Here is a 24,911-nt window from a genome sequence, read left to right as displayed (position 1 = left end):
TTTCTTCCAGTCTTCCTCCATCTTCTCTTCTCCCAGGTCTCGGATTCTGCCAGTCATCTCGGCCAGTTGCATATAGTCCATCAGCTGCATCTGCCACTCTTCCAGTGTGGGTAGATCTTGAGTTTTCCAGTTTTTTGCGATGAGTATCCTTGCTGCCGTTGTTGCATACATAAAGAATGTTCGGTCCTTCTTTAGCACCTTCTGGCCGACAATACCCAGAAGGAAGGCCTCTGGTTTCTTAGTGAAGGTATACTTAAATACCTTTTTCAGCTCATTATATATCATTTCCCAGAAGGCCTTCACCTTAGGGCATGTCCACCAGAGGTGAAAGAATGTTCCTTCATTTTCTTTACATTTCCAACATTTATTATCAGACGAATGGTATATTTTGGCAAGTTTAACTGGGGTCATGTACCATCTATATATCATTTTCATTATATTTTTCTTCAGAGCATTACATGCGGTGAAGTTCAGCCCAGTGGTCCACAACCTTTCCCAATCCTCAAACATAATATTATGCCCAATGTCCTGCACCCACTTTATCATAGCCGATTTAACCATTTCGTCTTGTGTATTCCATTTTAACAGCAAGTTATACATTCTAGATAGTACCTTAGTCTTTGGTTCTAACAATTCTGTTTCTAACTTCGATTTCTCCACCTGGAACCCTAACTTTTTGTCATTTTTAAAAACTTCTTTAATCTGAGCGTAATGTAACCAGTCTCGCACCTTATCCTTCATTTTCTCCAAACTCTGCAATTTCCAATTGTCTCCATCTTTTTCTAATATTTCCCAATATTTTGGGCATCTTTGCTTGGACTTTCAAGGTAAATGTGTTTAGGATTGTTGCAATACTAGCCAGTTTTGGGGCTGTAATGGCTGATTACTCTGAGATTTCTCCTTCTTTCCTTCCCTGTACAGCATAAAGCACTCTTTTTATGCTTGAGGAATCGTATTCCTTGTCTACACCCACCTTCTGTACCTGGGAGTGATTTGTCAGCTTTCTGTTGGTGGCCGCACTATAATGTTGTACTGTCTTGACATGCTTTTTTAAAAAATAAAAAATAATAATGGTTTAATTGTATTTAGCACATTTGGTATTTTGTTTTTTGCCAGAATCAGATTGCTATCAGTTGTGAAACCAGGCAGAAATAGTTAGATATGGAGTACCGAAACAATGTTACATAACTTTACCACTAAAGAGCAGTGCTTTTTTCTGGAAAAAATAGGTGCCAGTACTTGCCATGAAGTTGTCACAGCAAGTGCCACACTTTTTAACAACAACAAAAAAGAGGTGCTGGTACTGTGTACCCTGGAGTACCCATTGGGGGAAAAGCACTGCTAAAGAGTATAATATTATTTGAGCTCTAGCAAAATATGCTACCCATCACTAGCTCTTATAGATTTCTAGTGCCTGAAGGAACTTAGTCTGAACATCTGGGTGGCCTTCATTTTCTTCCAGTCCTATGACCTCTTTTGTAATGAAAAAGAAATGTGCCTCTTCTGATTCTGACAGGACTTCCATCTGTGCCACAATTTCTAGGCACAGGTCTGTGATTTGTAGGCATGGGTCTGAGCATTGTTGATTTTTTGTCCTGCCCCTTTCCCCAGGGAAACCCGCTTAGACCCATGCCCACAAATCACAGACTTGTGCCAAGAAATCACAGCACAAACAGAAGTGCGGATGAGCCCTGAGCTGCGCAAACAGCAAAATCACAGGTTCTACTATTTCACGTTCAGTCTACAGGTGGAGGCTCAAGGTTTTTTATTCATAGAATCATAGAATCATAGAGTTGGAAGAGACCACAAGGGCCATCGAGTCCAACCCCCTGCCAAGCAGGAAACACCATCAGAGCACTCCTGACATATGGTTGTCAAGCCTCTGCTTAAAGACCTCCAAAGAAGGAGACTCCACCACACTCCTTGGCAGCAAATTCCACTGTCAAACAGCTCTTACTGTCAGGAAGTTCTTCCTAATGTTTAGGTGGAATCTTTTTTCTTGTAGTTTGGAACCATTGCTCCGTGTCCGCTTCTCTGGAGCAGCAGAAAACAACCTTATTGTTACCTGTGCACATGAAAAGCCAGCATGGAATGGAGAAAGCTACTTCAAACACATTTTGTATGTGGGATGTGGGAGAGCCTTTTAAAAAAAACACCTCCCTGCAACTCACCAATAGTCCTCTACAGTCTGAAGCAAGACAATGCCAGAATTCCTTCACTGTGATTTAGCTGAGTATGGAACACCATCCTTAAGAATCTTTAGAATAGTAGATTGTGGTTGTAGTGATTACTGTCTTTCAATATGCAGCTTGATTTTCCTCGAGAGGGACAGCCCTGTAAAGCAGCCTATAAATATAGTAAATAAATAAACATCTAAAATGGCTTGTGCTTCCACAGACTGCCTGGCTTCATTTCGAACGGAAATTTTCACAAGTCCATTACAGACTTCTGGGATTCCAGCTGACCTGAGGTCCTGTGTAAAAGGTAAGCATTTGTGGTTATGTATACCATACCTCCTGAGTTGAGAGGTACCTTTATTTTTTCTGTCCCAGCCTTTCTTGTAACTGACACCAGTTGGTCTACCAGAAATACAGATTGCAGATAACACAGTTACTCATGTTGTATAAACCCAACCCGCCTCTCTGTTTACTCTGCTTCCAGTGTGCTCAGCATTAGTCAGGAACCATATCTATCCTGTCATTTCTTGTGCATTGCTGCCCTTGGATGTGCTTTCCTCAAAACCGTATTCAATCCAAATTGTGGAAAAGAATGACGCAGCTGCGGTTTAAGCCAGTAATGTCTACACAGACTCAGTTTCTCCAGGGCTTTTCCAGCAAGAAGAGAACTTGACCTTTATTCTGAGGCATAGCATAGAACTTTGCAAGTGCTGCTGAGGAAGTCTTCAGCCACATTGGGGACCTAAAAGGACTGGACTCTCCTATTAATGCTGATTCGGAAAAGTGTAGGAAATTTAATGAAGATAATTCAGTATGATGCTGTGCTCTTGAGCTGTGTTTCTGCAGCAGAAAATGTCTCCTAGGCCTCCTTCATGTAGTCAGGAAATTTCATGATTTTATCACTGTTTTGGCCCCATCTTAGCTCTCCTTGCCCTCTGCAAGAAGTCTTCTTTGACTGGGTATCTAAGAACTTTGACCACAAAGTCCCAGAGTTTATTTTCATCATGGGGTTGAGGAACTGGGCTGTGGTGTGCATGTGAAGTCTGAGGCATAGTACTCTGAGAGGGACGACATCTCCCTTAACAGGGCTACCGCAAATGTTGAGGGCTTCCCCTGTCTCGGCCCTTCCTGAACCCCAATAACAGGTCAATTTCTACAACATGAATTTGATTCTAGGGGTCTGAAAAGTTGGAGACCATTGCACTAAATTCTTGACTGATTCTAGTGGTTCCTTTCTTTTTATCCTTAAAAGTTCCAACTCCAAACGTTGCAGTTCATTCAGTCTGTTTGATCAGGCGCAAACAGCTTTGATAACTATTGTGGCTGGAAAGGCAATATATAGATTATTTCAAATAAATAAACACATCCAAAGTATGGTGTAAGACATGAATAGGAAGCAATCCCTCAGAAGCAGCTTCTCTCCTTTGCTGTAAATGCTCCTTCTCATTGTTCTTATCACAACATTTTCTAGGTGTTTGGAAAGAGATCCCAAGTGAAGCATACATTCTAATCCTTAAGCATCTGTCTCTGTCTTTTGTCCTTGAGAACAGATAAGGGCAAAAAGGAATCCTTGATCATTATCACACGTGCAGTGCAGTCAGAGATGGAGCGTGGCTCCCAGACTGCTGTGCTAGCATGCCTGCAGTCACAAATTAAAGTGTGTTCTTATTCATCCCTTGTTTCTCTCTTACTCTCATTAGAGGCTCTTGGGGGGTGGCAGGGAAGTGTGAGCAAATTATCTTGCTGAATAGTCTCTAGTGAGGAGCGTCGCTGTACTTGATGTTAATTTTATTCCTCATACGTGCTTGTACCATAAGACGGTTGTCACAGATTACCCACTGAAGAAGCTCTGACGATATTACAAGCAGCAACAACAAAAAATGTTGTAACTGCAACTTCATAACCTGGCAATCCAGTCCCAAAAATTCTGTAGCATCTCAAGCTGATGTACCAGGAGTATCGGAGCCCCATGCCCTGCAGCAAGCACTTTGTGTCTCAGCATTGCCACAAGTCTTAGCATTGCCACATAAGAATTTTCGAAGTGGTTGGTTGATGCGCCTGAAATCATAACACTTGATCTCACGGTTCGGTGAATCCCAAGGCTTAGGGACACTATGGTTGCCTCCAGACTGTCACTATTTTTACTGGAGAGATTCAGGTTCATACCAGGTATTTAGGTTTGTGCAATTAAAATGGATTAAAGTGTTCTGTTACCCTAGCGCAATAAATCCACTTTAAAATAAAATACTTTTGTGGTTAGGAAAGTGACAGGGAAATGCATTGGAAATTGCGGGATGGACAAATTATTAATGGGTGGATGTATTAAAAAATATTACCACGTTTATTGGCAGCAACAGTTTTCTAATGTGTTCTCTGTTACGTTTATACGTGTCACAGTTCCTTCCTCACCCCCTCCACCACTTCCTGGTTTTCTGCTTTCCCCCTTCTCTTTTCCACCTGCTCTTTGACAGCAATCTCAGGAAGAAGCTTTTACGGGCTGTGTAAGCATAACTGGATTAAAACACAGCTAGGTCATTCTTTTTCTCATTTTAGATCGAAACTGGCTTGGGGGAAAATGCGTAAAAACTCAGTGGGTGCTATCCTGGGAACTGTAGCATCTTAAGGATGCTGGGAATTGTAGCTCTATGAGGAGGGAACTCCAATTCTCAGGATTCTTTGGAGAAAGTCACATGATTTAAATGCACAGTACATTGGTTAAATGTTTAATGTAGATCTGCCCATTCTGTTCTTTCACACACACTGATGCTGAATGAAGTTCTCAAATTCATTGTTCTGCAATCTGGTGTCTTAACTTTTGTTTGTCCTTGTATTCTTTCATATACTGGTCACAAAGGAAGAAAGGCCTACTATTTGTATTGTGTTGTATTTTTAATTTTTCAATTTTTTTTAGCCTGCTTTTCAACCTGAAGGTTCCCAGGGCAGCACACATTTAGTAATATATATATCTAGTGGCAATGCTCTCAACATTAACAATATATTATTTTTATTTATTAGCTTTATATCCTGCCTTTCCTCTCAAAGGAGGAAGAATCGGAAGAAACAAAACTAACAAAATGAGATCCAGCAGGAGATTATGTCTTATATCAACTGTTTCTATAGGGCTGGAGAGAGAAAAGGTCTCTGGATCTAATGTAAGGGGCAACCATAACTTTTGAGGAATTTCCACTCACTTCATCAGAAATAGGAAGCTTACTATTATTCAGACCGGTGAAAGAAGTTGGAAATAAAACCTATGTCAAACGGGCATCCATTAGCTGTGCCCAAAGACCCCGCAAGGAATAAAATACATTTTTCAGGGCTGAATTGGCTTTGTCAATTATTGTTCTTGTAGATAAAGTTTTTCCATTCTTAGAGAAAAGATGAACTATCAAGATTAAGAAAAGGTGGATCATAAGACTGACACTTTTTCTGCTTTGTCTACCTGCCTTTGCAGTAATATCAGACCAGTGTATTCCACTGCCATGCAATGAAGAAGGTTATAAGGAATGCAGAGATGGGCAAGCCAAGTTCACCTGTGTCTGTAAACCTGGATGGCAAGGAGAGAAATGTGAAGAGGGTACGTAATTGTAGGTTTTTTTCTCTCCCTACGGTGGAAAATAGAGTGGCTCACTTTTAAATATATCTTTCCATATCAAACAAGCACTACTGATGCAAGCAATTTCTTAGTGAAGATTTTGTTTTGTTTTCCCCTAGATATCAATGAATGTGAAGACCTAACAAACAGAAATGGAGGGTGTAGTCAAACTTGTATTAATTTTCCTGGAAGCTACCGATGTTATTGTGAAGATGGTTATTATATACATCCAAATAAACTGGACTGTGAGGGTAAGGAAGAAGCCCAACATAGAAATGTCAGCAACACATAAAACAAAAAGACAATCTTATTATGTAACAGGATTTATACCTATTGATTGCAGTGCTAAGGTCCATATGGGCAAGTTTCAACATGTTTGTCTTATATCTTAAATGGAACTGTGTGTATTAGCAACCTTGGCCTCAGGAGTAGCAAAGCCTTAGAGTTTTGGCACATACCAGTAAATCCACTGGTCTTCTTTGAAAATGTAGTCTATTAACAGATGGGATTGGGTCAAACAAGGGGCAGAGGGAAGGCTACACTAATGCCTGGTGTGACCCATGTGTTCACAATTTGCCATCTGTCTACCTTGCTGCTGAACCATCCACCCCACGCAGGGCCCTGGATTGCAATCGTACTGCTTAATTAAAAAGAAATGGGGGAGCATGTACTTCCAATATCAAAAATAGCTGCTTAGCCTGATCGCATGGAACCTTGCCACATGAGTAAACACATGCATGGAAAATATAGTGCACTGTGAGAAAATATGAAAAATAAGATAATTATCTCTGGAAAACTGCCCATTCTTATGGCTATCAACTTTTTAAAAAATAGTAAAATGTCTAGATTCTGTGAGTTTATGGTTTATGCCAGTGATGGCCAAACTTGGTCCTCCAGCTGTTTTGGGACTACAATTCCCATCATCCCTGACCACTGGTCCTGTTAGCTGGGGATGATGGGCGTTGTAGTCCCAAAACAGCTGGAGGGCCAAGTTTGGCCATGATTGGTTTATGCTGTTCACATTTTGCATATTTCACCATTTCCTATTGTCTCTTTAGATCCCTTCTGCCCTTGGGGCAAGTGGCAAGAAACAATAGCCAATAGCAGGAGAAATCAATCCATTCCTTTTTTTGTGGGAAATTTATAATAGCATTTTGCATTTACAGACATGAATGAATGCATGCTGGACCCAAAGATTTGTGGGACAGCACAGTGCAAGAATACTCCTGGAAAGTACGAGTGTGAATGTCCGGCAGGTTATGCCTATAACTCAACTACAAAGAAGTGTGAAGGTAGAACTTTTGTTTTTAAATGATGTTTTACCTTACCTTTCTTGACATATTCATCATTATTTTCTGCAGATTTTCCACATTCTATTTAGTTTGTTTGTGTGTGGTTTGTTTTATAGAGTTCATGTTTTTTTTTTGGTAATGCATAGGCAGTTTAGATTACTTTTCACACAGATTGCAAATGTCACAATATTGGGACTATGCCACCTAAATTAGCCCTCTTGAGTTTCTACTATCTTGTTTCTAAAACATAAAGGAAGCTGAAAGAAGGGAATCTTCTTTAAAGAAAACACCACATCCATCAATATATACAACATACGCTACCCAGCAGCGAAGAAGTCAAATAAATATATGGAATACAGAAAAATATCTGTATGTACCATCTACATGTGAAGTAGTGAGCCCTATACTATTGCCTTCCTTCCTCTAGGGCTAACCCTATCATTTGGCAGAGTGATCCAGAGGCCAGAGGGGCAGAAAGTAGCAGTAAGATGTAGGACAGAGCTGTGTGTCCTAGCCACCCAAGGTTCCATCAGCTGAAGGGGTTGGGAATAAAACAATAAAAACATTTTAAAGCAGCAACGTTGGCCTGCTCAGCACCCCCTAAACTAGCCTACTGTCCAAAATTGCAGTGTCCTATAGTCAGTGCTGAAGTAAGATTCACCTCCCAGTCCAGTTAGCTTTTACCATGTGGTTAGTGATGTCTGTTTCCACTGTTGAGTTATTTGCATCTCATCCTTCCTTAGGGAGGCTCAAGCCATATTTTTTTGCTTCCTAACAGCTCTGGTGTCAGTTAGGTTTAGAGAAAGTTGTTCCTGCATTTTCAATACCAAAGGTTTTAAAGAACCTTTATGCTATTTTTAAAAAAACATTATTTTAAATTGCCTCAAAAACTGATCTTGAAAGGCTACGTAGAAATGCCAGAAAGAAAGAAACGAGCAAACTTGAACTCAGTGGGACACACTTCTGAGTAGACATAATGAGAATTGAACTATAAGAGCACCATCTGAGCTTCAAAACTGAGTAGGAGTTTGGACGTGCCTTTTCTGTATCCAGACCCAAGACCAGTAGCCATCACACCACACAGATTGCCATGCAAACTTCCTTCCAAAGTTCTTGGAACATTTTACTAATTTGGTTTGGTTAAAGCAGTTTCATACTTCATGTGGCAGATGTGACCTTCTTGAGTACACCAAGTATTACACTGGAGTCTGCTGCAATGGCCACTCAGAGGCTAGATATTTCCATTCATGGTACCATGCTGAATGCTTAAAGCTGTGGCCCACAGGCTACACCTGCCTCTCCCGCAAAAGCTCCTTTGTGGTACCATCATGCCAAAGAGTTTTCTGTGACGTCCCAAAATTCTGTCAACTTTTATTGAAAAAAGAAGACTCTTTTGTACTGTCCACTCCTGCAGGTCCCCTGCTATGATTCTGTGTTGTCAAAAGGAACTCCACATTTTCCCATTTATAAAATACAAATTGGCCACACCCATTTTGACTCTGCCCCCTATAACACCCCCGCATGTTGCTGATGGGTGAGTGCCATACCTGGCTTGAAAAGGCTTAATCACCCGCTTTTAAAGCTATTGGTACGACATCCACACATTGTAAAGTTCTACTGCAGAAAGACTGGTGTAATGCTCATGTATTCACAGAACTGGCACCTGCTGTGTAAAGTGTAAAACTACCCTTAGTCAATGAATTTATTATCTAAGTAAATGAGATCTTCCTAGTTAAATTCTAAGTAGCTTCCATTCTGTCAGTTAAACTATATTTTACCATGTTTATGTGACCCAAAATGAGGCAGAAATATTGCAAAAAGCAATATTTTTCTGCAGCTGTGGAAGGGTTATAGCTACTTTGCAGTTTAGAATACACTGGAAATTTTTAGGTTTCCGAGTCAGACAATGCACATAAATGCTTAGGCTGCTGCAAAACCAAGCTCTGCAACTTAAATTTTATACATCTCAGGGCATGATAAGTCTTTATCATGCAAGCGTGATATTTTAGGAACAGGATTTGCAAGATTTCCTGGGCTTGATCCCAGTGGGATCTTCTCAGGCAGTGGGAGTCTTGTTTACTCTCAGAGAAGGCAAGTTACTAATGCTGTCTTTCACACAGCCTTGCACTTCTAAATTATTTATTGTGCTTAGCCAACAAAGCAGAGAACGTAGTCAGCTTCGCTCAGTCAGGACAAAATGTGTTTTGCCCTGGTCAGCCCACATTTCTTTTCTGAATGAATGCTTCCCAAGCCCCCTGGGCTTTGCAATTTGGCACGCACACTCATCTCCCACTGCAATTGTACCGAGCTGATTTTTGCTTTACAAAGGTAGCATGCATGTATGCAGTGCATAGTGTTTTGAGCATATAATAGGGACCATTTTGAGATGCTACATTTTTTAAAAATAGCAATATATCATATCATGGATAAGGCACCTTGGTCTGAGCTAGCTCACACAATTTACACTCTGATTATTATTGTTGTTGTTATTTTTTAGCTTTGCAGCTCATTTCTGTGAATATTTTTCTCCAACAGTTAGTCATGGTTATGCAGTTCACAGCCACCATAGACATTTTCTAGGTGCTTACATTGTCTCCCGAGACAGATGGATGCCAACAAGAACATATTTGTATGAGTGGAGTGTGGTTGGTTGGGGAAACTGCTTTGGAGTTGCTGTGATTGAGAAAGACAGCCACATAAACTGGAAGCCTAGAGCTAGAAGCAATAGTGGCTGTTTCCCATTAAGGGTGGTAGGGCAGAAGGCAAGGTAGCCAAAGCTAGGTGGAGCCAGAACCAAGAATCGGCAGAGCCAACTAATTCTGCTTTTATTCCCCATCCTCCTCCCTGCTGATTCTTACAAGGGCAAAACCACAACTAGAAGAAGGAAGCAGACAGTCAGTGCCAATTCCCTGGAATAAAAATGCAGGCAGGTGATGGCTGGCTGAGGGCAGACATTGAGGGCAGAGGTTGGTGGGGAAGTGCTTCATTCATCTTAATGGAACGCCTCCACTAGTTGAAAGGGACTCTAGAAGTTATTGAAGTCCAAGCCTTTGCTCAGTGCAGGATTTTCAATGCAGGATGCAACTGCAGCATCCCTGATAGATTGCAACTCAGCCTCTGCTGAAGTACCTCCAGCAAAGGACCGCTCGAGGCAGCTTGTTCCACTGTCAGGCAGCTCTTACCATTAGGAAGTTTCTCCTGATGCTTAGCCGAAATCTGCTTCCTTGCAATTTCCACCCATTCATTCTCATTCTGCCATCTAAAGGGACAAGTTTGCTGCATGTTCTGCATGGCAGCCTTTTGGGTGTTTGAAGACACTCTCATGTCTCTTCTTAACCTTCTCTTTTTTTAGCTAAACATGGACTTAGGGAGTTAGATTTGCCTATCGTCCTTTGCACATAATGTGAAATTTCATGCATGCTGCACCTTAAGATGCATGAAAATATCACAAAGTTTGATGAAGTTGGTGGTGGTAGTCTAGGATTACAAAACTGGAGTGTGGGTGAAGTATCTGCTAAGCCACAATACCTAACCGGTGGGCTGCATTTGGGTTTGTTGTCCACAGACCATTCAGTTTTACAGTAGATGAATGCCAAATTCATTTGGGGAAAAAGGCACGGGAGCCATTACCTCGAACTTGCATGCCATGTAACTTAACAGTGGATGTGTTGAGCAATCCCAACACTGCCTGAGCTTCATGCCACTTAAATGTCAGTTTGCTTCCCAGGAGGTTGGGCTCGTGATAAGTGCAAATGTCAAGCTGCCTTTTCCCATTTCACTGCAGATGTGGACGAATGTGCTGAAAATGCCTGTTCCCAAATGTGTGTCAATACTCCTGGAAGTTACACCTGCTATTGCGATGGCAAGAAGGGCTTCAAGCTTTCTAAGGACATGAAAACTTGTGAGGTGAAGTATCCCCTCCTTACTTTCCTTGGAAAGTAGTATTCATCCCCAATGAGGCTGAGAAAAACCACACATGCACCAGCCACTTGTCCAAAATGGTCCAGAATATGGCAGGGGAATGTAAACTGGGTTCACATAAAGCTGGTCCTTGCTCCCTACCTCAGTTGCTTCCAGTTTGTTTCCAGACCCAATTCAAAGGGCTGGTTTTGACCTATAAAACCCTGTATGGCTTGGAACCCCAATACCTAAAGGAACATCTCATCTCATACATCCCTACCTGTGCCCTGAGGTCATTGATGGAGACCCTTCCTTGAGTGTATCCATAAAATTAAATTTGCAGCGGTTTTCTAGCACTTCAGAAACTTCTAAATCCTGTTTGACCAGAGACAACGAAAGGGGGAAACAATTAATAATGGCATGTCCAGATCATAACACTTTCAATACTCCTGCAAATGATTGTCTCTTTCTCTGTTCTCCAAAATAAAAAAATTCCTTCCAGTAGCACCTTAGAGACCAACTATGTTTGTTATTGGTATGAGATTTCGTGTGCATGCACACTTCTTCAGATAGTTCTCCAAAGTAAGTGTTTAATAATAGGTTAAAGGCCTGTGTTTGTACTATCCATCACTAGTATAGTTGTTTTATAACGTTAACATGTGGCTCTACTTTTTCAAAAATAATTTAATTCTCTCGCAGCAAGCTAAAAATTCGTAAGAGGTGTAGTAAGTGGGCAAAGCAGTTTAACATGCACACTTCTTGCTGAGGAAACCATGAGGCTGTGCATGATTTCAATGAAAACATTCCTCTATGAATAGCTTCCTTTATACTTCTTTGGCAAGGCTGGGCATGTTGAAATGTATTCAGACAGCTACCACTTAAAACAAGCTTTGACGCAGTTCAGTGTAGTGGGGCTTAAATAGTTCACAGATCAAAGGTTGCTATTGTGCTTGAACATACTTAAGACAACCTAGTGAGTGGTAGTTAACTGTGATTTAATGATTAGGCAACCTGGGGTGTGATTCCATTCCCTAAAGATAATGGAACTGGCAAGCAGGCCATTTATCTTCCGAGTAAATATTGCCCTAGAAGATTTCAGCTTCACAGGTTTATTTTTTAATACTAGGCAGAATAAACAGAAGTCTTTGTTAATCTGGGCAGGATTATTAACAGTCTTCCCTTTAGTGGGTAGAAACTGTTTCCAAATCTAATGTGTGGGAAATTCAGTACCAGGAACCAGTTAAATTAAATATCATTCCAGTATAATCAATATTATTGCTTACGTGTAAAACCTCCTCACTGCATGGTGACTGCAAGAGCCAACATACATGGAGATAGTTGGGGAGGGGGGTAGTTGCTTGAATTCATCCTATTGATTAGGAATAAATTACAAAAACTGGCTCAGAACAGAAATGTGGACTCACTTGATCAAACCATAATGTAACATTTCGTTTTCTCTTATGTCTAGGTTGTGCAGAATTGTCTCGCCCTGAATCTTGAAAAGTATTATGAATTGCTTTATCTGGCAGAGCAATTTTCAGGGATTCCTGTTTTGTATTTAAGGTTCAGATTGCCAGAAGTTACAAGGTAAGTATATATCAGTATGAGTGCACATTTAAGTAGATAGCAGTATGAATGGACATTTACTTCTATTATCAGTGGCTGTTGAATAAAAGTGTGCAGCTCTCCTATCAGTACCATTTATTAATTGTATTGTCATTCTGTTACAAAGTTCTTAAAGTACAGATCCAGTTCCTTTATCAGTCATACTTCATTCTCCCCCTTCCTAACAACCCAGATTTTCTGCAGAATTTGACTTCCGGACTTACGATAATGAGGGTGTGATACTGTATGCCGAATCCCACGACAACACAGAATGGTTTTTGCTTGCACTGCGTGATGGAAAGATTGAAATTCAATTCAAGAATGAACTGGCAGCCAAAGTAACAAGTGGTGGCAAAGCCATTAACGATGGTTTGTGGCACATGGTAAGCCGCCTCCCCCATGAGTTAGGAAACTGAACATTGAATTGCTTATAAAAGAAGAAGCCACTTTTAAAGCCCCTTGATGAATATGCAATACTAGCTTCAGATTGTCATTTTCAGAAAATACTTTCATGTCCTCAGAATACTTCCATGTCTTCATAATAAAAGAACCCTCCGTTGGAGCTCTGTCTAGGATTTGAGACAGTTCCTATTCTTCATTCAGACAAGAGGAGCTCATACTGGCATTTTCTAAAGAATGGCAGGAAAAACTGGAAAATTCACTTCTAGCAGATCCTGTCCTTTGCGAGCACATGCACTTGTGTGGATATTGTTTCATGCTCCCAACACTTCTGTATATGGATGTATGCACATACTGTCAGTGTGCACATACCCTGGGTGCTGGACACAGGTTTTTTGTGTCTTTTTAACCAAACTGAGCTCCTTTTTCCTTGTGCCAGTCAAAGCAGAATGCTTTCTGAATACAGATCCCCTTTGTTGGTTTGGGACGACTTCTCTCAACATTCACAAGTATATCTGTTTCTTTTACCTTTAGATCTCCGTGGAAGAACTAGAGCACAGCATCAGTGTAAAAATAGCAAAAGAAGCAGTTATGAGCATCAATAGCCCAAGAAATCTTTTTAAGCCCTCCAATGGCTTTCTGGAGACAAAGGTGTATATTGCAGGACTACCTCGCAAAGTGGACAACACTCTCATTAAACCGGTAATTGTTTTCAGTGCTAATGTCACACATCAGGTGTTGCGTTATCTCCTTTATTGTAATTAGAGTTAATGCATTCCCCCTCCCCTTTTAAAAACATCACCATGGACAATATTTCCTGAGATCTTTTACGAAACTTTGTACCACTGCATTTGAGTGGCCAGTGAGAGATTATCCTTCCAGGTAGATTTGTGAATTTCATTATTTAGTTTTATTCTTAGAACACAGGGCATAACACATCCACTTTGTAGATTAATCTACAAGTCTGGCCTTCCTCATTCCAGGTAATTCCAGACCCCAGATAAAAAGAAAAGAAAAAAGTAAACACATTAGTTTGAAAGGCATTCAAGTTGGGGAGAACAGAAACAAATATTCAAGGATGCATGCAACCAATTGTATCTACTGCTGCAGATTCAAATAACTTCAGTAAAAAGGGAAGCCATCCTAGAATGGAGGAAAAAGTGGTCCAGCTCATTGAGGGTAGTAATGGAGAGGACTAGAATAGGGCTACTGAGCTTGGAAACACCAAATCTGCAACAGGCCCATTTGTGCTAGCAGTTTTGTGCTAGATTTATTTATTTAGAAGATTTGTATCCTGCCATTTGGCCACATTATAGCAGTTTACTATATTATATGTATCATAATAAATATATGCTACTGTAAGAAAAAGGAAACGAAGTGCAAGCTACCAGAGCAACAGTAAACTAATTATAGCAGCAGGATGCAACTTAGAAACATCCAAAAATCCAGTGAAATTCAAGTGTTTTGACTTAAAGATTGAAAGAGAAGGAGCTTGCTGAGTTTTCCAAGGAAGGACATTCCGTAGTAGTAGTAGTAGTAATTTTATTATTTATACTCTGCCCATCTGGCTGGGTTTTCCCCAGCCATTCCATATCCTTGAAACCACTCCTGCATAGAATTGTAGAGGGTTATCTAGTCCAAGCACTCACAATGCAGGAATTCTGCCCTGGGTGGGCTCAACCCCTCACCTTCTGGTTAACAGCCAGATGCACTGACCCCCTGGACTTTTGCGGCAACAGTGGTAAAAAGGAAAGGAATTTAAAGGGTTCTTAGACTCCTGTGCAGCATTTGCATACAAGCAAACTGTGGCCGCAATGGAAGTTTTCCTGGTGTGGGAACACTGCACAAAAAGAAACCAGCTCACAGGTTAAAAAGCTTGTAAGTGTGAACACTGGCCCTATGGAACATTTAAATTGAGCGTTCTTTTTATCTAGCTTGATGGGCATATAATTAAAGTTTCTTTTTGAGAACCAGTCAGCCCACAGAAAGCTGTCTCCATACTGCAAGCTCTTATTTTACGAGAGTTACATGGAAATTGGCTTGTCCAAAAATTAGAATTCAGGTCCTTTTGTTCATTGCTCTTGTATAGCTTGCTGACCAGTTGACAAAAAATAAAAATAAAATCCACCTCTCTGAAGAAAGAGCAGAAAGCAAAATTGAGCTGCACCACACAGGCACTGACAGTTCTTTAGCTAGATAAAACCTCACCGTGTGATCTAAAAAAAAACTTTTGTATCTTACTTCAGAGATGGGCAAAAAACTCTTGATCCCAAGCAGATTTTTCTTTTTTTCTTTCCTGAACTGTGATGGGGGTGGAAGCAGACCTTCCTTGAATACCACTGCACATGCTCATTGCAGTTGCTGTGTCAGGGTGACTATGCATTTTCAGAATAAGAGAAAAAGAACCGTGAATCTATCTTGTCTCACCTATAATTCTTTTCTTCTGCTGACGTGCAAACCTTGTGACATTTATCAATTCTTGTAGAGGGCGGAAATTATAGTATACATTATTGGATTTATGGCAAGTTAGGAACATAATTCATTTTGCAGCTAAGTACATGATCTGGGAAATCCTGGGTACTGATGTAAAGTCTGTGGGATTTCTGTGGGAAATAGAGAGCCCATGTTCTCTATTTTTGTGGTTGGTGGTGAAATATTTGGGCAAACTGGGGGGGAAATGCTTACTTTCCTAATAAACCTCAATGTACTAATTTAACAACATATAATATACCATTTATAATTTGGTTAGCATATAAAATTATACTATTTGGCATATTTATAAAACTTACTAATTAATTTTGTCCGAAAAAGAAAGAAAGAAAAAGGTGTCTAGATGACATTTGGTAACATGTAGTATGGGATGTTTTTGGACCATTGTGGATTGCCACAAACAATGCTGCAACTTTTTCTTCAGATTAACCCACGCCTGGATGGGTGCATTCGTGCCTGGAACTTGTTGAATCAGGGAAATTCTGGTGTAAAAGACATCATTCAACAGAAAGAAAGCAAACACTGTTTAGTAAGCGTTGGGAAAGGATCTTACTATCCTGGCACTGGAGTAGCAAAGTTTCATATTAACTACAGTAAGTAATTCTCGTACTTTCTCTGAAAACATTTTTCAGCTGGGGTAGTTACTACATTTGGGACGCAGGTGGCACTGTGGGCTAAACCACTGAGCCTCTTGGGCTTGCCGATCAAAAGGTCGGTGGTTCGAATCCCCGCAACAGATCTCCCATTGCTCAGTCCCAGCTCATGTCAACCCGGCAGTTCGAAAGCACGTCAAAGTGCAAGTAGATAAATAGGTAGCACTCCGGAGGGAAGGTAAATGGTATTTCCATGCGCTGCTCTTGTTTCGGTGTTCTATTGCGCCAGAAGTGGCTTAGTCATGCTGGCCACATGACCCGGGAAAAATGTCTGCGGACAAACGCTGGCTCCCTCGGCCTGTAAAGCAAGATGAGCGCTGCAACCCCAGAGTCGTCTGTGACTGGACTTAACTGTCAGGGGTCCTTTACCTTTACCTTTACCTTTTAGTTACTATATTTAAGGAACAGCACACAGAGAGGGGAGGGCATTGCCTTTCACTTTGCCCTCAGTGCAATCAGTGGAACTATAAAAATGTTCTCCATCTAACCATGTGGGTGGTAGGCTTGAGGTGGTACCAGAATACCCAAAGTAGGAGGCAGCGTCCTCTACAGTGGTACCTTGGGTTAAGTACTTAATTCGTTCCGGAGGTCCGTTCTTAACCTGAAACTGTTCTTAACCTGAAGCACCACTGTAGCTAATGGGGCCTCCCGCTGCTGCGCCGCCAGAGCACGATTTCTGTTCTCATCCTGCAGCAAAGTTCTTAACCCGAGGTACTATTTCTGGGTTAGCGGAGTCTGTAACCTGAAGTGTATGTAACCTGAAGCGTATGTAACCCGAGGTACCACTGTATTTAGTTTGAGTTATTTCCCAGGCCTCAGCTCTGCTTCTGTGTATGGCAGATGAAATGTCAGAGCACATTTTTAGTACAGGCCTCCTACCCCATTTTATTCCTAGGGAGATATATAGTGGCTCCTACGCTACCATCTTTCAATACATCTTTTCATTTCAAAATATTTAAGAAGCAGCATTCTGATTTTATTTTGTTTTTATAATTGCTTTTGCCCCGAGAGGTGGGACGTAATTTTTTGGAACATATATAGGTAAACACTTGTAAACCAGACCATCAAGGGAGGCAAAAGAAAGTAGGCAGTCCTTCAGATTTAGACAGCCTAAATTGTTGTCAGGATGTGATTATAACTAGATTATCTAGTGAAAAGCTTCTTGTGATGTGCTGTAGATCAACAGCTACCTATTTTCTGTGAACATTGCAATCATACAGTTTGACCAATAACCAAGAATAAGTATGTCAGGGCAACTGGCACACTCTGATCCTGTTCTTTATCAGGGCTTCCTGGGAGGCTTATAACCATCAAAAGGGGGATCTCTGAGGAAATTACATACTGGTCGTTAAACAAAAAAGTTCAGGAAGGACAAAACCCCAGTGTTAAATATTTGGTTAGAGAGTCAAGTTTTCCAAGAAACCTGGAAAGCAATTCTTTTGTGGCTTGCTAAATCGACAATTTTCTCTTGCTTTCTTTGTTTAAAATAAAACAGACAGCAGCCTGAACAACGCCGAAGATTGGTTAATAAACGTGACGCTGGCCATCCGGCCATCCACAGGCACTGGAGTCCTGCTTGCCTTGGTTTCTGGTGAAACGGTGCCTCTTGCTTTGTCCATAGTTGACTCCAACTCCAAGGGCACACAGGTAGTTCTTCGTGCATGGTGGACAGAGCTGGCCAGGTTCTTTCTTTTGCTGAATTGGGGGGGGGATAATATGTTGAGGGAAAGTGTGGATACTATTTTAGCCCTCAACCTTCCCATGGCATCTGATCTGACTGAAATTCGGTATCCTCCTCCACCCACCACCCCACAGAGGCTTAAAGCAAGGTGAAGTCTCGAGGGACAGTTCTACTGTTAGGACTTGTGAATGACTAGGCTGGTTTTGGAATTGTGAATGGAGCTTTTCCACTGAGAGTGGTGAACTCTGAGGTGACTCAACGGGGCAGCTTTCCTTTCTCGGCTGCACCACTCCAGAATGCCCTTGGGAGATGACGTGCTTGAAAGTTTGCTGTGGAAATCTCTCCTTGACCTGCTAGCTTACTATGTGCAGAATTTTTACAACCTGATTCTTTAAAGCAAACTCTTCTCTGGATGATAGTACAGTTAGTGCAGTCCTGCAAAGGTTCTTTTACCTCATCAGAAATAATGATGCTGAGCTTGAAGTTCTTTGAAAATGTTACAGTTGGTTCCTCGTGTGCTACAGTGTGAAAATAAAACATGTAACAACAAAAGGTAGTAGACCAGAGATTCCCTTGGCACTGAAGTACAGCTTTGTCACCTTGTGTGGACTCCCCAGGCTGGGCTGCAGTCACAACCAGTACTGGAGACAGTTGCCTCCAGCAGCTCATCTCTTTATGTTGCCAGTTGGGAGAATGGAGAAGGCTGCCTCTCCTTATTTCCCAGTCTCCCTTTTTCCGGTGGGAGGGATTCAAGCACACGCTGTAAATTTAGCTTTGTGCAGTTAAAGCGCTCTCTTGCCCTGGTGCATCAAATCCACTTTAAAACAGCAACAGCTGAGACTTTGCAATTGGGGAAGTTATCACTGAAGGCACTGAAAAATATAGGATGAATGAATGATGAATGACCAGAAAGAGTGCTCACCGTTATCCATCCCACATACAAATCACAACAAATGCTCAGTAAAGACTGGAACCTTGTCTAGCCACTGTGTAAGCTTTGTACAAGTAAATTAGGCTGAATGTTCAATAAACAGGTTGTCTAGGGAAGCCCCTGGTATCAGCCATCAGGCTTGCCATAAAGGTCTATTGGGGTATAATGACTCTCAGTTCCCTATGATGAAAGAGTACTAATGGGTGCCTCCCTGGTTAGAGGATCTTGTTATTAGCCTGGCCATTTGGTTAAAAAACTGCCAGGGGCCTTCCCATAGACACCTGGATGGCTACAGTGAGAGCAGGATGCTTGACTAGATAGGCCTTTAGTGTGATCCATCAGGGCTCCTCTTTTGCTTTTGTTTAGCTCCTGCTGGCTCTAGAGTGGATTTGCCTGCTTTAATGGTGCGTCACAATATTTTCAGTATATTTTCAGCTGGGGGTTATATTCCACTAAAGTACATGTCCCCTTGTTGTTTATTACCATGGTTTTGCTGTCAGGATGCATTGATTGAATATTTATGAATTGTGCATTGTTTGGTAAGTGATGTTTTTTTTTGCTTGGGTGTTTTATTTATAGGGTATTAGAGCATTTGTTGATTTGTTGTAACTTTTTTCATGTTTGTCTGTGGATTTTTGATATCGCTGTCTTTGTTTTACTGTTCTACTGTCAACTGTTTCGAGTTTCCTTGTGGATAGGAAAAAAAAGAAATAAATAAAATGCAGTTAACAAGGCCATTTTTTGCTTCTGGTCCATAGGATATCATTGTATCAGTTGAGAATGCCATTGTGGCCCAGTTGGAGTCAAAGCGATTGTGTACCTCAGGAAGAATGCTGCTGAGACTCAGAGTGACTAGACAGCAGCTTGAACTTACAGCTGATTCACACACTCTCCTTGCCTCCTTGGAACAGGAGCTCTCTGCCCTTGATCAAGCGATGAATGGCTCTATCGATACCTACTTAGGTGGCATTCCTGGTAAGTGTTGTTCCCTTTAATTAATTTAATTGATTGGAATAATTAAGTTATGCTTTAATACTTTTTTGTTTCAATTTTATTTGTCCTTTTGTTTCCTTTAAAACACTATTGCATAGTTTCTAGTGAAACCTGATATTGCAATAGTGGTTAAAACTGCATTAGTTTAGCACTAATAGAAGAAGACTTTCTCTCACAAAGTCTATTTTTGGACATGACCCTAGGGGACCTATTTTCCCTCCTTCCCTGCCCACTCCTTTATGTTTTTCCCCCTCTGTAATCTTATGAAGCTGTTACAGCATACTTTAAGTGTCCTCTGCTGGCTAGACTGAGGAATTACATGTGAAATGTAACTAAGCTAGTGTATTTTGCAACCTATTATTTCCATATTAATAATTTGGAGATGTGTGAAGGAAAGCCTTTTTATGAAAGGCCATCCAAAATGTTACCTGCTATTATGATTTGGTGAACTTCCCTGTGTGTGTAAAAATGCTGTGTGTAAAAATCAACCTGGAAATTGTGAATAACTGGAATTCACTGAGGTAACATTAATAAACAATTTTACCTAGCTGGTGCAAGTAAGCTTTGAGTTTAGATTAGCTATGGGTGGAATCAGCTTCAGCACATTGTATGGAAGTTTCATATTCTTTGCTATCCAGTGGTCAGTAGTTGCCCTTTTGTGTGTTTTCCTCTCATTTGAGAAAGGGGAGATCAGCTGAGAAAAATAATGCTGATGATCTAAACCTTGGCAATAGAAGTAATGGGGAAAGAGCAAATTAGAATCACATGGAACCACCACGTGCTTCATAGTTCTCAAGGACCATGAAAAGAATTAGCACACACAAAGAAATAATCCAGGTACATAAATCAACACAACAGAAAGTCAAAGGGTACATCACCTATAGTCACATTTTTGTCAATGGGAAATTCTCTGGGAAAATCCCAATCTTCTACCATCAATTGCCACCTAAGGGAGGTTTCCCTCATAGTTTGAGCCATGTGGCTACAGTTTAACTATGAGATGTTTTAAGAAAAGAGATTGGGAATGACTGGATAAAGAGGAGCTTTTTCAATAAGATTAACTCCCCACCCCATTAGCCTCCTTGAAAAGTGTTCCAGCTTGAAGTTCATGCGGCAAAATGAGGCTTAACAACAAAACCCATAACAAAAACAAAACAAAAAAATGTGATGAACAAATTATGAATGGGTACCTACAGACTGTCGCTGTTTTGCAGAAAGGATTGGAGCCCAATGTCAGGAGTATGCAGAGCATTTTCAATAGCTGAAATGTTTGTCTTCCATGTTATTTCATTTGTTTAATCTCTGTGTGTGACATTCCTCAATCTTGTTTGATTTCTACATTTATTTGAATATGTGTGTGTGTCTATATGTGTAATACGAGATACACAACTGAATACATCTTTTAGCATTTATACATGTCGAAAAATAAAAAGAAGCATGGATTAATATTTAAATAAAGAGTGCTGATTTTTTTTAAATGCAGATGTTCCACTTGAGGCAACCCCTGTAACAGTGTTTTATAATGGCTGCATGGAGGTGAAGATCAATGATAAACAGCTGGATCTGGATGAAGCCATCTCCAAAAAGAATGACATTAGATCACATTCATGCCCATTGCTTATGGATGAGATGCTGAGTGTTGCTGGCACTGATCTCCCATCTGTTCATTAATCTCTCATGAGAAAATCCAGATTGTTTTGCACAACATGAATAAGGACAGAAATTGAACTGTAAAGGTTTTCCTTTTCTAATAATGTGTTTTGAGAACAAAAGAATTGCATCCTTTTCCAAAATAAAGGGACTATACCAAGATTAATATTTCATCAAAATAGTTTCAGTTATAACATTTCAAGAGTTTTTAGTTGAATTGATTGCTGTTCAACAATTATACCATTCATATTTTATACCTTGGAGAATAAATCCAGAAACATCTATCTGCACTCAGTTTAATGTTTTGGTTCTAATATATTGTATTGTGGCTGCAAATAATCACACTGAATAAACTAAACCAAGACATTTCATTTTTTTCTAAAGAATAATATTGCACATAGATCCTACGAAAAGAGTGTTTCAGGTCTAAAGAGGTAGAGCAAATCAAGTACCGGTATATATGAAGATCCTTTCTCAAAGGTCCCAGGTAAATAATAGTGACACAAGTATTTAGAAGAAAATTACAAATGAGACCACCCCAACGCATTTTTACTATTTTTAAGCGATTATATTAAATGGGTCCAACCTCTTTCTCAGAGCAGATCTATTAGCAGCAGCAACCAGGCTACAACTTCTACTATCAAAAAGGTGCCATAATAGAGTAACCTGACATTCCATTTATAAAACATTCTGAGCCAGGAAGATCTCATTGTACTATATATTTCAAGTTATGATATTCATAGAGGAAGATATGATGAAAGCGATATATCTGACTTATTGGACAGGTTGAAAGTCTGTATGGATATTAAAGTATGTTGTCCATTCACCATGAGGGATCCCAGCTTTGCGCTTCACTTCTAGGAAGAATGCTATATATGTTTTATTAGCGAGCAGCGTGATGGCCTCCTATGCATCCCATTTAGATTTCTTCATAGCATAACACCTCTGTTGGCTGAAAGAGTATGCTCCTCCCATTTCTAAGTGGAAAACATGCATAAGGCTTGAAACCTGCCCTATATTTTTAGCCATGGCTAGAACATAGCTCAGAAACATTATATGCCGCTTAGGGAACTTTGGATGCCAATAGGATTAAAATACAATAATTTTACAAATTTGATCCTTGGCACGCTTAAGTAGGTCCAGTGAAATCAACCACGGGAATGTGTTTAGAATCATGATTCCAGTGCTTCAGAACTTCATGACTTGGCACCTTAATTCCAAATGGAAACCTGCAGTTTCAAATAGAAGTCAATTATATGTCAGGGGTAATGACCCTCCAGCCTCTGGGCCAAATCTGGGCCCATTTTGGCCTGCAAGGCTATTTCCTCCAAATCACATCCATATGCGACATCAGATGTGGGGTAGGTAGATATGTGGCTGGATTGGCTCAGCAACCAAGTTCACACGGTCTAGCCATCCAGGAAGAATGGCTGAATTTACTATTCATCATTTGATCTGGGAAGGGGGGAAGTTCAGCCTACTGGATTTGCTTTGCAACTGAGATCCCCAATCCCTGCAGAATCATGCCTAGGATCATGGCTTAGATCTGAGCCCAAACCTTATTTTTGATACCTGATCCTACCCTACACATATTTAAAGATACACATCCCCACTGTTGCTAACAGGAATGACTTTCGAGTGAGTATGCTTAGGATCGTAGTCTCAAGCGCCTAGAGCTTACAGTAAGTGTTAACGGAACTTATTTTTGCATAATTGAGGTTGTAATTCAGAAGAACCAAGTAAAAACTTTTCAACCTAACTCAAGTACTAGTACGAGCAGTGTTCCCCCCCCCGGGGGGGGTACGCATACCCCTAAACATTTTGTGAATCTAAATTTGGCCTCATTGAGGGGCAGGATGTCAGTATGAGTAGGAAAATGAGATTACCCCTGAACATTTTTTATTTTATTTTATTTAGTAAAAAAAGCACTGAGTTTAAGTAATATGGTGAAGAGGGCTGGTATCAGCACCTGACATCCTTGGACAGAGCCCAGCATAAGAAATGTGTGAAGACGCCCAGTTTTTGTTGCTTGCTTCCTTTCGAGAGCTTTACACACTCAACTGTTCTTGATGAATTGGTTTTCATTGTTTAGGGCTGGTGTTTTCATTGCCTTTTATGATTTGAATTGAAATTGTGTGACTGTTATATGCAAAGTGGCTTTGAGGTCACCTTTGGCAGAAAGTGATATAGATAGGCTCTAAATAAAGGTATTAAAAATGATTTGGCAGGCTGAATTCCTGGGTGCAGTGACACCGGATAGTCAGATAACTTCTTTGCACTTACCTGTTTGAGGTATTCTGACATGCTGCCACAGTTCACAGCATTGGAACCATACTCAACATATTGGTCTTGTTCAACACAACAGCAAGCCAAACTACAGCTTAGCAAGCCTGCACGGACATGCAAGCTCCCTTTTGGTCCAGCGCCATGCTGAGCTAAAGCAAGAGCAAACCTTGGTTACAGCTTGTGGCTAGTGAGGACAAAGTTTAGCCACAAGAGTGGGTTCAGACAACTTGCTATGCCAAACCTTGGTTTACTGTGTTCTGCAAGTCATGTGCAGATTGCAAGTTTGTGTCATGGACAGAGGCTTTTTTTGGGGGGGGGTATAGTTTTGTTAGTAAATGACATCTTTCTAAGAAAACTAAATGTAAGTAGTAGTTAAATGCAAACAGATAAAAAATATCACCAAACAAACATTTCCACTATTTTTTTAAAATGCCAGTCTTTTTAATAGTAGCAGTCATAGAATGTAGTGGACAGTAATTATTTTTCAGAATGAGATCTGTTTGAGCAAATATATTGCTACAGAAGTTTGCAAAAGCAATTAATTGATTTCTATTTTGTTTTTCTGTATGGATATTGTAATGTAAATTACAGAGGTGGGTTTTTCACCAATGTGTAAATGCTGCTTTGTTTTAACAAAAAAATAAATAAAAAATAAACAAAAACCTTTCATTTTCTTTCCCTGTGCTTGTTGCTTTAGTATTATTAATAATGTAGCCTCATCCCTGTACATTATACTTTACAAAGAATGAGTGAGCTGGTCCCTGTCCCAAGAAACAGACAGAAATGTGTGTTTCCTCTCCAAATATAAAAGCCCATCTTCTACACTGATTTAGAGTTTGGGGTAGTTTTGTTCACATTTGCTCAAAGCATCTTCACTGCTATTCTTACTGTGACTATTCATACGAATGTCTGTTTGTATATTTTGCTTTCATTCTTATTTGTCATATAGCCTTTCCTGCAAGAGACAGAAGCAGAAGCCAGCCAGCCAGCCTTGTAGGCTTTCTCTCTGCACCAGTCCACCAGGGGTGCTTAACCTTTCGGAGGCCATTTGATATTTTGAGGAATTGCTGTGTGAATCCCAGTTGTGAAATGACTGTTTGGGGGAGGGGCGTGAAGTAGCACAAACTGACTGCCGCATCAGAAAGAGCAGGAAGGAAAAGGATCACAAAATGAAGCAGCCTTGCTCCTCTCTCCTCCCATCAATGGAAAAAAACAAAACCCCAGTGAAATGTAGGCTTGCTTAACAGGATGTGTTCAGG

The 24,911-nt window shown here is 40.5% G+C and overlaps 1 protein-coding gene and 1 long non-coding RNA gene across 3 annotated transcripts in view; both read left to right on the top strand.

Moving 5' to 3' along the window:
* PROS1 (protein S) overlaps positions 1 to 21,648 on the top strand; it is a 32,941-nt gene extending 11,293 nt beyond the window's left edge. Inside the window, exons 4-15 of the mRNA XM_081859710.1 lie at positions 2,398 to 2,484; positions 5,632 to 5,754; positions 5,892 to 6,023; positions 6,939 to 7,064; positions 10,849 to 10,970; positions 12,433 to 12,551; positions 12,763 to 12,952; positions 13,503 to 13,670; positions 15,883 to 16,051; positions 17,607 to 17,758; positions 19,482 to 19,698; positions 21,200 to 21,648. Of these exons, the coding sequence (XP_081715836.1) occupies positions 2,398 to 2,484; positions 5,632 to 5,754; positions 5,892 to 6,023; positions 6,939 to 7,064; positions 10,849 to 10,970; positions 12,433 to 12,551; positions 12,763 to 12,952; positions 13,503 to 13,670; positions 15,883 to 16,051; positions 17,607 to 17,758; positions 19,482 to 19,698; positions 21,200 to 21,387 (1,793 nt within the window). The 3' untranslated portion in view covers positions 21,388 to 21,648. The remainder of the gene's footprint in view (positions 1 to 2,397; positions 2,485 to 5,631; positions 5,755 to 5,891; positions 6,024 to 6,938; positions 7,065 to 10,848; positions 10,971 to 12,432; positions 12,552 to 12,762; positions 12,953 to 13,502; positions 13,671 to 15,882; positions 16,052 to 17,606; positions 17,759 to 19,481; positions 19,699 to 21,199) is intronic.
* Positions 1 to 24,326, top strand: part of LOC309340784 — a 393,472-nt gene extending 369,146 nt beyond the window's left edge. For both annotated transcript variants that reach the window (XR_014156079.1, XR_014156080.1), the window contains exon 2: positions 21,555 to 24,326. This is a non-coding gene — a long non-coding RNA (uncharacterized lncRNA). The remainder of the gene's footprint in view (positions 1 to 21,554) is intronic.
* Positions 24,327 to 24,911: the final 585 nt, after the last annotated feature.

Source organism: Podarcis erhardii (genome assembly GCF_964252035.2).
Source record: "Podarcis erhardii genome assembly, chromosome: 4".
NCBI classification, from domain to species: Eukaryota; Metazoa; Chordata; class Lepidosauria; order Squamata; family Lacertidae; genus Podarcis; species Podarcis erhardii.
This window is presented reverse-complemented; position numbering and strand designations above follow the sequence as displayed.